General features: G+C 47.3%; 1 protein-coding gene across 1 annotated transcript in view; it reads right to left on the bottom strand.

Annotated features, from left to right (window-relative positions):
• The window catches only part of LRMDA (leucine rich melanocyte differentiation associated), a gene marked incomplete at its 5' end in the record, with an annotated part of 1193353 nt that extends 1183493 nt beyond the window's left edge, over positions 1 to 9860 (bottom strand). The window contains 2 exons of the mRNA XM_044942025.2: positions 5332 to 5444; positions 9149 to 9860. Of these exons, the coding sequence (XP_044797960.2) occupies positions 5332 to 5444; positions 9149 to 9860 (825 nt within the window). The remainder of the gene's footprint in view (positions 1 to 5331; positions 5445 to 9148) is intronic.
• Between the last annotated feature and the right edge of the window lie 1174 nt (positions 9861 to 11034).

Raw genomic sequence — 11034 nt, 5'->3', positions numbered from 1 at the left:
CCCTCACCCCCTGCAGTGGAAGGGTAGAGCCTTAACTGTCCTTAACTGGACAGCCAAGGAAGTCCGTAGGTAACATACATTAACCATGGGTGTGTGTATGCCCCTGCTCTTTCATAAATCAGCTTTTTCCATTTCATGAAATACCTCAAAAGACTCTCTCAAAATGGGCATGTGAAAAGAAAGCTGTTGGAGATACTGACCTAGGCTACCAGAGAGACGTGTTTGGGCATCAGAGCATAAGAGGAAGCCAGTGCCAGAATTTATGAAAGCTGAAGGAGGCCACTGTGAGGCAGGAAAGAGCTCTTACCTTTGGAACTCAAGCGACTTTCTCTCTACAAACCTTGGTTTCCTCATCTAGAAGATGAAAATAACACTGCGTGCTTTATAAGATTACTGTGATGATGTAAGGGAAATCATGGTTATGAGTCGGACACGACTGAGCGACTGAACTAAACTGATGCAAGCACTGGATATTTTATCCCTCATTTTAGTAAGTATTCATTTGTGGAACTTCCCTGGTGGTCCAGTGGTTAAGACTCTGTGCTTCCAGAAAAGAAGCCATCTGGTTCAGCCCTAGAGGAGCTTAAAATCTAATTGGGAAGTTGAACACACACATACAAAAGATAAACGATATGAATAGCTTATAAAAGATATCATCAATTAATAGACAATTAAGTGCCAGATGAGTGGCCCAGACAGTACTCCAGGAATTCAGAGGTAAGAAAGAACCCGGGGGATAATAGTAATAACCACTTTGAGCACTTTCTGTGTGCCAGGCACACAAATGCATTGTTGCATTTCATTTACCCAGTGACTTAAGAGGTAGGTACCATTATTATATCCATTTTGCACAGGAGGAAACTGAAACCTCAGAGAGGTTAAGAACCCTGCCCCAAGTCACACATCTAGGAAGTCTGGCAGTGTGGAATCAAGCAGCTGGACCCGGGGCACCCACCACACTCAAGCACTATGATCTACTCCGATGGAGGTAGGGGAGGGGAAGCCGGATACTACAAAACGGAGCCTCAGAAGCAAAGATGAGACCGAGGAGGGTGTCCTGGTATGAGGAAGAAGATCCCACTCTGGCTGGATGGCCAGTCTGCGTGGGCAGTAGATGCTCTCACAGTAAGAAGGTGGAAGGGGAGGAGCTAAGGCATATGAAACTTTTTTCTTTTTTTTTTTTTTTTTGGCAGAACACAGGTCACCCAGGAGGGCTTGAGGCAACAGAAGGTCTGATTAAAGTAGTTTTGGGGAAGTGGGCCTGAGAGGAGACACTTCAGGAGGCTACTAGATGAAGGTGAGGCGGACTGAAGCAGAAGCACCTAGGGGCAGGGGGACCAGCATTCTCCCTAGAAAGGCTTTTTCATTTTCATGACATTTTGAGCCAATCTACATCGGTTTCCATAGCCTCCAGCCTCCTTCTGGCATGTTTACTGACTCATTTCACACTTCAGTTCTGCAAGAGATAGCTCATTCATTCATTCCAGAAGTGCTTGTGAAGCCCCCATGTCAAAGGGAAAATCAATCTTCACAACTTGGTGGCTAGTTAGAAAGGGAAAGAGGCTGAAGATGCTGCTGATGATCCAGCAAAGCTAATCCCCACCAGACTCCCCAATTTCCCCACCTCTCAAGCCTGGTGGAGGACAAGTCTCCACACATCAGCCAGCTACTCAGGCCACTGCTTCCACTTCTCACCCCCACACCCCACCATCCTTGCTGAAAAGGCCAGTCCCCCACCAGCAAATGGCAAAAAGGCTCCCTTTTCTTCTGAAGAAGTAGGGCAGGGAAACTGAAGACATGGCAAGGCCTTTGAGTCTACAAGCAAAACTTGGAGAATGTGGCAGAAGAGCCCCGTGGTAGAAAGAAGGCTCAGTAGCAAAGTTGGGGACAGTGAAAGAAAAAGCTCTGAAGATGTGTTAATGTAGCCAATATTTACTGAATATTGTTGATGTATACAGCAGACCCTGCAGAGAACACAAGTAGGGTGACATCATTTGTGCTTTTAAATAATAAAGGTAAGGGAGAAGAAACAGAAGAAGTAAAGTTAGAAATAGAAACAGAAAAAGAAGAAACACTGAGCCCTGAGACATGAAGCATCCTGGCCAAAGTCAGGGATTGGGGAAAGGATGGAGGGAAAACCTCCTAACAAGCCATGGTTTTTCCAGTAGTCACATATGGATACGAAAACTGGACCATAAAGAAGGCTGACCACCAAAGAATTGATGCTTTTGAACTGTGGTGTTGGGAGAAGACTCTTGAGAGTCCCTTGGACTGCAAGAAGATCACACCACTCAATCTTAAAGGAAATCAATCCTGAATATTTATCAGAAGGACTGATGCTGAAGTTGAAGCTCCACTACTTTGGCCACCTGATGCAAAGAGCCAACTCATTAGAAAAGACTGATGCTGGGAAAGATTGAAGGTAGGAGGAGAAGGGGACGACAGAGGATTAGGTGGTTGGAGGGCATCACCGACTCAATGGACATGAGTTTGAGCAAGCTGCAGGACATGGTGGAGGACAGGAAAACCTGGCATGCTGCAGTCCATGGGGTCAAAAAAAGTCGGAGACAACTGAGCAGCTGAACAACACCACCTTCCATGAGTCTACCCTGTACTCAAACGCAAGACCTCAAATGTTTCAGGCCACCACTTGCCAAAGGAAACATAGCCCAGAGGTGTTCCCCCCACTGGGCCATTGATTGCACTCCACAAACATCTTTTGAGCACTGAAGTGCTAGGCACTTAGGCTACTGAACTCTGCTGAGAAGAATGATTGATTGTCATTCTTGTGACAATCATTGTGACATTCATTGTGACAATGTTGATTGTCACCTAAGGTGGTTGATTTGATAGTATCTCTGATGCCTTAGAAACTTTAATCAAACTCATTGAGTGCCACTGAGGCTTGTGGGGAGAGAAAACTAGAAGTGAAGGGGAGAAATTCTGCACATTCTCAAACCAAAAGGGGATAATCATTTTATTCTCACTGGGCTTTGGTAAGAGGTAAATAACGAAACACTGTGAGGCTCCATAGGACAGTGTAGAAGACCAAGCAGGCATCTCATAAAATCATCTGAACATTATGTTTTCTCACTCAATTCTGGCCTGACTGACTCTCATTACTGAACTTCCCAGTTTTTCTGTTGAAATTGTTGCCTGGCAAGGTTGTAGACATTCAGTCAGACCGCTTAGTGTTGGGGTCCTCACCAGTATCACCCAAGGAGCCCATGGGCACCTCTAAGAAGTAATCACCGTCATGGGGATTTAAGTTGGTGCAGCCACTATGAAAAAAAGAGTGTGGAGATTCCTCAAAAAACTAAAAATAGAACTTCATATGCCCCAGAAATCCCACTCTGGACATATATCTGGACTAAACAATAATTTAAAAAGACAGCTCTTGCAGCAAGGCCATTGGCGCTGCTGCTGCCCTGGTGTTTTTGAGTCAGGAGAGTCGGGTCTGGGTTGGGGGGTCGGGGGAGACGAGGGTCTCTGAGTCCTGGTCCAGTCACTACGGATTGTTTTTGGCTGTGAGCTCTCGGGCCACACCTGCTCTTTCAGCTTCAAGGCAGAAGAGGATGATACAGAGCTCCTGCTGGCTTTGACCATGCTCTGCCTCACTGAGAGAATCATGTGGTAGAAGCCATAGTGCAGAACCATGACCACGAGGAGATCAAAGTCCCTGTGGCCAACCTCAAGTCGTCCTGCCAGCCTATGTTCAGTGTGGATGACTTCCAGCTCCAACCACCCATAACCTTCTGCCTGATGGCAGGTTCTGGCCCCGTGCGGATCACTGGGCGGCACCAGACTGTCACTACAAGCAATGATCTTCCTGAGGAAGAGAGCAAAGAGGAGGGGAGTGAGGAGGAGGGAGCTGAGTTATGCCCCATCCTGCCTGCTGCGAAGCAGAGGGGCAGGCTCTAACCCTCTCTGGTGAGCTAGCTGCCGGCCACATGCACCACACACCACGTTCCTGTACAAGTTTCAAGAATTGTGTGACTTCTCCATTGAAGAGGATGGCTGGTGGTGGGGTGGGGTGGGGTGGGTGGGGCCTTGGTCTGGTGCTAGAAGAGAGGGGGTCCCATTCTCCATAGGGCCTTGGTATTCTAATCATGTACCTCACCTGGGCTTCCCTTTTCTCCAGGAATGGGAGGAACTCTGAACTTCTAGCGTCTCTCTCCTCACTTGCCTATGAGGTCGGAGGTCAGCATCTAAAGCTCAGGACTACACATTTTTAACATTTGTTACATTTTTGGATAAAGGTTGAAATAAAGTGCGGAGTTTTTTTGCAAAAAACAAAACAAACAAAAACACATACATTTCTAGGCTCACAGCAGCACTAGTCACAATAGCCAAAGCACTGAAAAAAACAAAATATCCATCACAGGATAGATGAATAAAGAATATTTCATAAATATGTATATATACACACACACACACACACACACACACACACACAATGGAATACTACTTGGCCATAAAAAAGAATGGAATTAAATCATTTGCAGCAACATAGGTACAACTAGAGATTATCATACTAAGTAAAGTCAGGGACAGAAAGACAAATATTACATGATGTCACTTAGATATGGAATCTAAAATATGACATAAATGAATTTATCTATGAAACAATCACAAAAATAGAGAATAGACTTGGTTGCCAAGGAGGAGGAGGGGAGGGAGAGGGATGGACTGGGAGTATGGGATTAGCAGATACAAACTGTTACATTCAGAATGGATAAACAAGATCCTACTGTACAGCACAAGGAACTATAGCCAATCTCCTGGGATAAACCAAAATGGAAAAAGAATATTTTAAATAGTAATGTATGTATGTGAATAACTGAGTGATTTAGCTGTACAGCAGAAATTAACATAACACACCATTATAAACCAACTATACTTCAATTTAAAACAGATGGAAAGAGAGAAAAGAAGTAGTCACCATCAGATCTGTTTAGAAGCCATCCAAGAGCCAGGCTAGGGCAAACCAACATATATTATTGATTGTGAGTGATATAAACTGGCTCTAGCTAATTTAAGCAAGAAAAGAAACCTATCAAAAGGATATCAGGAAGCTTAGAAAATCAGTAAAAGGTCTAGAAACTCAGACTTGGGAAATGGTAGAAACAGGGGCTCGGAAACAGAGAATGCCACTGATCATACTACTGCAACAGTCTGATTAGACACTGCCTGAGCAGCCACCACCATCACAGTGGACACAGCAGCAACTGGCCCGTTGCTTCACTGCCTCCCTAGATGGCTAATGCCATTGCACTGGGTTCAATGCTGCTGCTGAGAAGGGTTTATAATCCACCCTAAACCTCCGCTCACCTCTTGAGGAGCCTCAGCTGCCAGGGACAGGGAGAAGGAGGATGCGACCACTTCAGCTTCTGTAGTTGGAAACAGGTCCTTTATTCCAACAAGCAGGAAGCAGGATTCAGATGCTAGGCATAAAAAGGAGATAACACTAAGGGTGAGGGGTGTGACCAAACTTCACTCCCAAGTGACTTTGGAAACCCATACTTCAAGAACCTTTGAAGCCAAGTGTCTAACAGGCTTCTCAAACTGTTTTGGCCCACTGTGTGACATTCCAACGGCGGTACTGCTGTGCTGTGCTAAGTTGCTTCAGTCGTGTCGTGTCTGACTCTTCACAACCCCAAGGACTGTAGCCTGCCAGGCTCCTCTGTTCATGGGATTCTCCAGGCAAGAATACTGGAGTGGGCTGTTGTGCCCTCCTCCAGAGGATCTTCCCAACCCAGGGATTGAACCCACATCTCTGAAGTCTCCTGCATTGGCAGACAGGTTCTTTACCACCAGTCCCACCTGGGAAGCCCCCAGTGGTGGTAACACCAAATGGAAATAAGGTTAGTCAGATGGGACAGGTAAATGATATGCCTGGCTGCAAATATTTTTTAAAAAAATTTCATTGGCTTAAACAAATAGTGATTTTATTTTTCTAATATAACAAAAGTTTTTTGGAGCCAGGTGATTCCTAGAAATTGTTGTGTCCCAGAGACATCAGGATTAAGTCTCTCTCTGCTAGTCTCTTAAACTTTTCCTCATGGTCAAAGATGGCTGCTATGGTTCTAGATATTGTATCCAAGCCCACGGAAGGAAGAAAGGAGAAAGAAAGGAAAGGGAAGGGTCAGAACAACTGCATCATTTCCTTTAATCAAGAAAACAATGTTTTCCAAAGCTCCCCCTCCTACTTTGCCACTGCCTTACTTTTACTTGTGCGTCATTTGCCCAGACTGCGTCACATGACCATCCCTGGCTGTAAGAATCATCAGACAAAATGAAAACAAGATTGTCATGATTGGCTCCCACCAATTTTGCACCACTGCCTAGCCCAGGCACACTGCTACAATGTTAAGCTGAGGAAGAAGGAAGGAGGTGGATATTAGATAACTTAACTAAACTCTGGTATCAGATTTGGGCATTTTAGGATCAGAAGTTGGACACATGAGCACAGGGAACAAGGGCCTTCCAGGAATAAAGGACAGAGAAGCTGAAAAACACAGAGCATGCAGAGAGAACATTAGACTTGACTGGAGTGTAGACAGCTGTACTTTTGATAATCTATCCTACAGAAGTAAAATAATTGATTTCAAGGATATAGACACAAAAAATATATTAGAGGAAAAATTCTGTTAACAACCTATATGACCATCAGCAGGGAAGTGGCTGATTAAGTGAGGTATATCCACTCTGTGGAATACAGGGGATCCTTGACTTCAACAGTTTGACTTAAGATTTTTTTCAACTTTACAGTGATATGACAGTGACAGGCAAACAGTAGAAACTATACTTTGAATTTTCAGTTTCAATTTTTTCCTGGGCTTACTGATACGCACTATGATAGCTTCCTGATGCTGAATAGCAGCAGTGAGCTGCCACTCCCGGTCAGCCCCACGATCACAACGGGAAACACCTGATACAACTATTCTGTACCTGTACAACCTTTATTTCTTTTCACTTTCAGTACAGTATTCAATAAACTACATGAGATGTTCAACACTCTATTATAAAATAGACCCGTATTAGGTGATTTTGCCCAACTGTAGACTTACAAAAGTCTTCTGACCATGTTTAAGGTAGGCTAGGCTGAACTATGTTGGTAGATTGTAGTTGGTAATCCACCAACTACTAGGTTAGTAGATTAAGATATATTAAATGCATTTCAACTGGATGCTATGTTCAACTTCACCAGCTGAACTACCCAGAAAGCTAGGATGGGTTTATCAGCTAACTCCATCATAAGTCAAAGATTTGTACTATGCAGCTAAAGGAATAAATTAGCTCTCTAACTATAGACTCATTTTTTACTGAGAGAGAATGAACAAATTGCAGACAACTCTAGTATAATCATTTTTGTATAAACAAGCAATAACATAAGAGCCCCATACATTTGAGTGTAATTTATATGAGCAAGCCGAGCATGGTGCAGGGACAGAAGTTACACCCCAGGCTGTTAACACTGCATATCTCAGGAGACAGAGTGGGAAATGGAGAGGAGATGAGTGAGATCATGTTTTTCTTTACATATCTTTGAGAGCTTTGCTGGTTGAAGTGAACATAGATTTCATTTATAACTTTGAAATGCAACTTAATCAAAGCTGTTTAAAAGTTTAGAACTAAATTACAAAGTGTCAAGTGTTACATGTGGACAGTGGAGAGTCACTGAAGATTTGGGGGCAAAGGAATGATGGCAGCAAGAAAATTAAGCTGGTAGGAGGATGTATAATACATTAGGGGCAAGAGAGGCCAAGGATACACAGAATAATTAGAAGGTTTGTGCTGTAGCAGCTCAGCCAGAAGATAATAACAGACTAATAATACAGGGCTAATAACACATACCAATAATATGTGAAATGAGAAAAAGGAGCCCAGGCTAGAGCCTTAGGACATACAGGCATGGAGGGTGGGAGAAGCAGTGATGGGGGAGGAATGTCTCCATTAAACTGTGTCAACCAACACATCATGCACTTTGAAAACCAAAATAAATAACTAGAAAACCATAGATATTGGTATATTTTCTTCCCCAACCTCCTTGATCATTGACTTGTTTATATTTACAATATAAAGACTCAGAATAGTCATTATTTTTCCGTGTTTGTGCTATCTCCCTTATTAAAATGAAAAAAACACCCCGAGATATGAGACAACAAAGAATGCTTACTGGTAACCCCCAAAAGTGAAGTGAATCCCCAAAGTTATCGTTCATTCAGCACAGCTGATGGTACAAATTAGTGCCCTTTTCTTCATTCATTTCTTGAAAGGACAGCTCCAGTCCCTGCCCTGTCAAGTTACCATCCAGTGAAGAGGAGAACCTCTCATCAGAAAATCCCATGTGGTGAGTGCAGTGAGCCAGGTGAAGAGGAGGGCAGAAGTTCACTCTAGATGGAAGAGAAAGCCTTAGCAAGGTCCTGAGGTGAGATGCTGTATGGCACCTCTGAGTAACCAAAATGCAGCCACGGGTGGCAAAAGCTCAGAATGAGGGGCAGTAGGAGACAGGAGAAACCTAGTCTGCCTTTTAAAACAATTTTTAAAAGATCACTCTGGCTGCTGAAGAGCTAGAAGAGAAACAAGCAGGGGAGCTCAAAGGTCCAGTTTCCCCATCAGACTGGGAGCTGTCCAGGAGTTGAGCTGAGCCCACTTTATTTATTCCTTTCTCCTCCTCTGGGTGGGCCCCTCCTGCTCAGCAAGGCCTCAGATGCAGGTGGGTGCAGTTAACAAGGCAGCACACACTCCCCCACAAGGTAAGTAAAAGCCCAGCAAGATTCCTCTAGGGTGATGAGTTGACTTGCTGGGGGTCTGATGGAAAGAAGGGATGAGGATACGGATGAGATGCCCCGAGGCAAGGCCAATTTCTTCTCTCCATGCCTCAATTTCTTTATCTATAAAACGGCTATTCGTGGTACTTACCTCAGAGTTAATGTTAATTAGTGTCCGACAGAAAACAAACGTTCTAACAGAGTTAGCTTTTGTCTTTAACCTTCCTGAAAGACAGGTGGGACCCTATGGGCACGAAAATGTTTTCCCTGCTGTCTGAGGTATGACTGGTTTCAGATACCAGAGAATGTTCGAGAACCCCTGACCCAGTCAGGTCTAGGAACTACCAAAAGACCAAAGTTTGACAAAGTTTTACCTGAGAGTTTGGGCCAGGGTATGTGCTTGTAGTCCTTTGATTTAAAAATCCTTAGATACAACCTTAGGCAGGGGAAAGGACCTGTCCACTGTCCTGTGAGTCTCGGGTTGTGCGCCAAGGCGCTGCATCGCGCCGCGACACCCGCTGCCCAGCCGGGGGGGTGGAGCCCGGCGAGCCGGGGGCGGGCCGGCGACGCGGAGGGGTGGGACCGGCACTGCAGCCCGCGGCCCCGCCCCCGGCGGAAGTGCCGCTGGGCCCGCCCCGCCCACCGGAGGCTGATTCCCCTCGCCCTTCCCCCGACCCGGTCTGCCCAGCGCAGTTCGGCTCCTAGGGCGTGTAGGGCCGGGGCCCCACCACCAGTCCGAAGAGGAGGCCCCCGGGGCTGTGTATCTGGCTGTCCCGGGTGGTACGTTCTGTCCCTCTCACTCCCCCGCCCTCCCTTCCATTCCTGCGTTACCGGCGCGGCCGCAGGCGCCGCGGGGAACCGCACAGGTAAAGACTCGGCTAGAGAGGGCGCAGGTGTGGGTCCCTCCCAGGCTGGACGGGCAGGGGAGAGCTGACAGCACGTGCCCAGCTTTTTTTTTTTTTTTAAATCAGAGCGATTGTATTGATTGTGGGGCTCGGGGAGGGCGGACGCAGACCCCAGGAGCCCTACACAGCACCGGGGTGACAGAGAGGGCGGGACTGAAGCCCCTAGAGCTTGGGGGCCGTATCATTCGTGTCCCCGCGTCTTGCGCAGGCTCTGTTGTGTCTCAGAAGTGATGAGCTGGTTGGGTGGGGGCGGGTCGAGGCCGCGGCACCGGACGGTTATTCCCCCACCCGCTCCCCGAGGTGACTGGGGTCTGACAGTCGCCCCGCCCGGGTGCGCAGTCTCAGGTTTGCGGAATGAAGATCAATAAAAACCGAAGCAATGGCAACGAACATGAAACACTTTGGTTGTTATTATTTGCGTTTGTTAAAGTATTTTTTTTTAAACTTCCTTCTGGAAAAGGTGGCTAGGATCAGAGCCTCGGAGACGGACTCAAAATGCCCCCTGGGCTCCCGGCAGGGGGAGGGATCCCAAGCCGCGCAAACTTCCCCGAGCTGCTGTGAGGGATCCAGCGGCGGTGGGGGAGCCCCCCAGGGCGCTGGGCTTCCGGATACGGCTTTCCTCTGCGCCTCATTGTCCGCACTTTAGGGCGTTGGTGTGCACCCCCCCATCCATTCGCTTCTCCCCGGTTCACCACCCCCACGCCCCGGGGGCCGCGCCTCCTCCCCTCCCCTGAGCTCTCCCCGGCGCTTTAAATAATGATATTTGCATGCAGGGAGCGATTCATAAATATGTCAGGGCCGGTGAAATATAGGCAACATTTCAAACTTTCTATTTAAAAAACATGAATTATGGCCGCGGAAAATGTGTTCCCATTTAAAGGCGATACGAAGTATTTGGTGTCTCGTCCCCGGGCCCATCCATCACGCAGACAATAAAGAGAGTTTTTCGCCCTGACACCCGCGATTTATGGGCGCCCTTCTCTGCCCTCATCACTCACCCGCCGCGGCCGGCCAGGCGACAGGCCCCGCGGAGAGACCGGCGGCCGCCCCCTCTCCCCCCGCGCGCGCAGTTTGCGCCCTCGTCAGCCCCCCAAGACTACCTCTCCCCAGGGGAAGCGCTGCTCTGGGAGGTCCACGGTGATGGTCTGGGCAGCCAAGTGGGCAGCCCAGTGGGAGACAGAACTACACTCATCCTCTCATCTCCGCGCAAGCCTATCTCAAGGCTGGGATGAGCGGGCAGACGAGCGGCCTTGCGGGCTGGCTCTGCGTCCGGGCCTCGCCCGCCAACCGCGGCAGCGCGGGGGGATGTTTGCAGTGCAGGCAGCAGGAGGTTATTTACGTGCGGTTTCGAGGTG

Source organism: Bubalus bubalis, chromosome 4 (genome assembly GCF_019923935.1).
Source record: "Bubalus bubalis isolate 160015118507 breed Murrah chromosome 4, NDDB_SH_1, whole genome shotgun sequence".
NCBI classification, from domain to species: domain Eukaryota; kingdom Metazoa; phylum Chordata; class Mammalia; order Artiodactyla; family Bovidae; genus Bubalus; species Bubalus bubalis.
This window is presented reverse-complemented; position numbering and strand designations above follow the sequence as displayed.